The 2,577-nt window shown below is 47.3% G+C and overlaps 1 protein-coding gene across 1 annotated transcript in view; it reads left to right on the top strand.

Annotated features, from left to right (window-relative positions):
• Positions 1–297: 297 nt before the first annotated feature.
• The window catches only part of ACAT1 (acetyl-CoA acetyltransferase 1), a 19,689-nt gene continuing 17,409 nt past the window's right edge, over positions 298–2,577 (top strand). Inside the window, exons 1-3 of the mRNA XM_009335282.1 lie at positions 298–351; positions 1,015–1,161; positions 2,201–2,566. Of these exons, the coding sequence (XP_009333557.1) occupies positions 298–351; positions 1,015–1,161; positions 2,201–2,566 (567 nt within the window). The remainder of the gene's footprint in view (positions 352–1,014; positions 1,162–2,200; positions 2,567–2,577) is intronic.

The raw sequence follows: 2,577 nt of genomic DNA, 5'->3' as shown, positions 1-2,577 counted from the left end.
GTTGTCTTTATCTCAAAGTGAAGCAGCCTGTTCTTGTGTGAATATCCTTTTGTTTGACAGTAGGAGTGATGACTAGAATCGTTTTCTTCTCAGAAGATCCTACAAGAGCTCTAAAGACCAAAACGCTGGGGAGAACCTCTCCATAGACAGGATCTGCACCGCGGGCCGTGCCCTGATTGGAGGTGTGCCTGATGCTGCACAGCTCGGGGTTCCCAGCGTCTGAAGGGAGGTAAGATTATCTTTCCTGTCCTCTTTTTTCTTCTCATGTGAGCTCTAATAAAGGGCCTATTAATCAATATGTCTGGGAGTCCAAGTGCCTTTCTGGCTGCTATGATACAAATGCTAGTACTGGTGCGTTAGGAGGCTGCATCCCAGAAAAAGGGCCTTATACTGCTGGAGTGAAGGTGAAGTTGAATAAGAGCTTTCCCTTTTTTTTGTTCTATATGTTTTTGGCATTACTCATTTCTGAAAAACATCATCATCCAACCAAGTTGGGTGTCTTTCCTATATGGTACACAAGTATTTTCAGGGTAAAATTTTCAGTTCTTCCTGAGTCAATATTTGTCAGTTCCTGTGTTATCGCTGGTTTGTACCTGAAAACTTTGGCTCTAAATCAAAGGTCTAGACTAGATTGGTCAAACTCTCAAAACATCAGCTATCGACAGTCAAGGACGCAAAAGAGTCCAAATGCTTCCCTCATCTGTGCCAGTCCCAATCAGCCTCTTGCCACGTGTCTCCACGTGGAGAATCTTGAGACATGTATGGAAAGCAAGAAGTATCTTAGTTTTGAGAGCAGACAGACAGAAGGTTAATTCTTATCTCAAAGGGAAATGAATGAGATGTGCAACAGAAAATGAACTGAAGCAATGTTGATGAATGTTACTTTTACAACATGAAGAAAAAACAATAATAAAAAAAATCAGTCAAGATAGCAAGTGGATGGTAACAAGTTGTTGAGATACTCTTGCTTTCCATATGGTATATTGAAAGGATGCCTCTTGGCATTTGTTCCAGTTTGTGGTCCGAAGGGAACGGAAGGAAGGCTGCAAGCCTTACCTGGCTGTAGGCATCAACTCCAGGGAATGCAGCAATCGGTCATGGGATATTGTAACAGATGGTATGCTACCTCCTTCAGGAATTAAAAAAGTGGCTGAGGAGAAGGTAAGCAAGACTGATCAGAAACAAATACGGAACTGCTTGTCCTAGACAGTGTGCAGCAGCACAATTCACAGAGAATTGGGAGAAAAGGGAACTGGGGTTGTTTAGCCTGGAGAAAAGGAGGCTGCGAGGAGACCTCATCGCTCTCTGCAACTACCTGAAAGGAGGCTGTAGCGAGGTGGGTGTCGGTCTCTTCTCACAAGTAACAAGTGATAGGAGAGGAAATGGCCTCAAGTTGCGCCAGGGGAGGTTTAGATTGGATGTGAGGAAAAATTTCTTTGCTGAAAGAGTGGTTAAACATTGGACCAGGCTGCCCAGGGAAGTGGTTGAGTCACCATCCCTGGAAGTATTTAAAAGACGGGTAGATGAGGCGCTTAGGGACATGGTTTAGTGGGCATGGTGGTGTTGGGTTGACAGTTGGACTCAATGATCTTAGAGGTCTTTTCCAACCTTAATGATTCTATGATTCTATTCTATGAATGTCACCTTGTCTTTTGAGCCTGTTCTTTTGAGATACAAAGCTCAAGACCAGGAAGGACCAGGATTTTCCTAGCCTAGCTCCATACATGTTGGATAGACAGACTGGAAAGAGGCACTGCCAGACAGACAGACAGCTGTAGAGATTTAATACTGGCCTTCATTTAGAAGTCTAGATTTGGAGGCAGAGAACATGAGGGGGGAAAGCAAAATGCAGGGAAGACTGTGGAACCAGTATGGGTGTCCTGGGGTCGAGTGGGTACCAATCTTTCTGTAAAGGCAGCTGCCGAGATGGTTGTCAGCCAGGTTTGAATTCTGAGGTAATACTTTAAGATGTTTATGCCCAGGGCAAGACAGGAAAAAGTTTAAGGGGAATTAAGTTGCTGGCTTTTGTGAAAACAGCATGCAGATACAGCACGAGGGCACTCCAGGCGCGTAAGTGCTCCAGACTCAGAAATACTCCAGCACCTGCATCCCCACAGACCTTGTAGCTGAGCAGGTATGTTTCTGAAACGGGTTCCATATAGGGATAAATTTCTGGGTAGCTTTATTTTGCTTATTTCAGCTTGACACTGAAGAAAGGGTTGGGCGAGGGGCTGGGCTGGTAGAGCGCAGCCTCAGCGTTGCTTTCCCTTCCTGGTGGAGGAGAGGAGACAACCCTGGGAGCTGGTTCTCGCCCCGCAAGGATCTTCCACGCTCTCTTCATACCCTTCGTTACGAGTTATTTTTCCACTCTGCACGGAAACCAAGGCTGTCTGCCCCGCGCCTGGGGCTTGTCCCTCCGCAGCCCGCTTTCCCTCTCCTCAAGGCGGGCTGCGCTGCCGCCCCGTCCCGGCGGCACTGGCGACGAAAGAAATGCGCCTGTCACTGCAGAAAGGGTTCCCCGAGAGGGCGGAGGTTCCGCGGCGGCGGCAGGAGCTGCCAGACACCGGTCGGACGCCC

This window comes from Pygoscelis adeliae, unplaced genomic scaffold, assembly GCF_000699105.1.
Source record: "Pygoscelis adeliae isolate BGI_AS28 unplaced genomic scaffold, ASM69910v1 Scaffold142, whole genome shotgun sequence".
Classification (NCBI taxonomy): domain Eukaryota; kingdom Metazoa; phylum Chordata; class Aves; order Sphenisciformes; family Spheniscidae; genus Pygoscelis; species Pygoscelis adeliae.
This window is presented reverse-complemented; position numbering and strand designations above follow the sequence as displayed.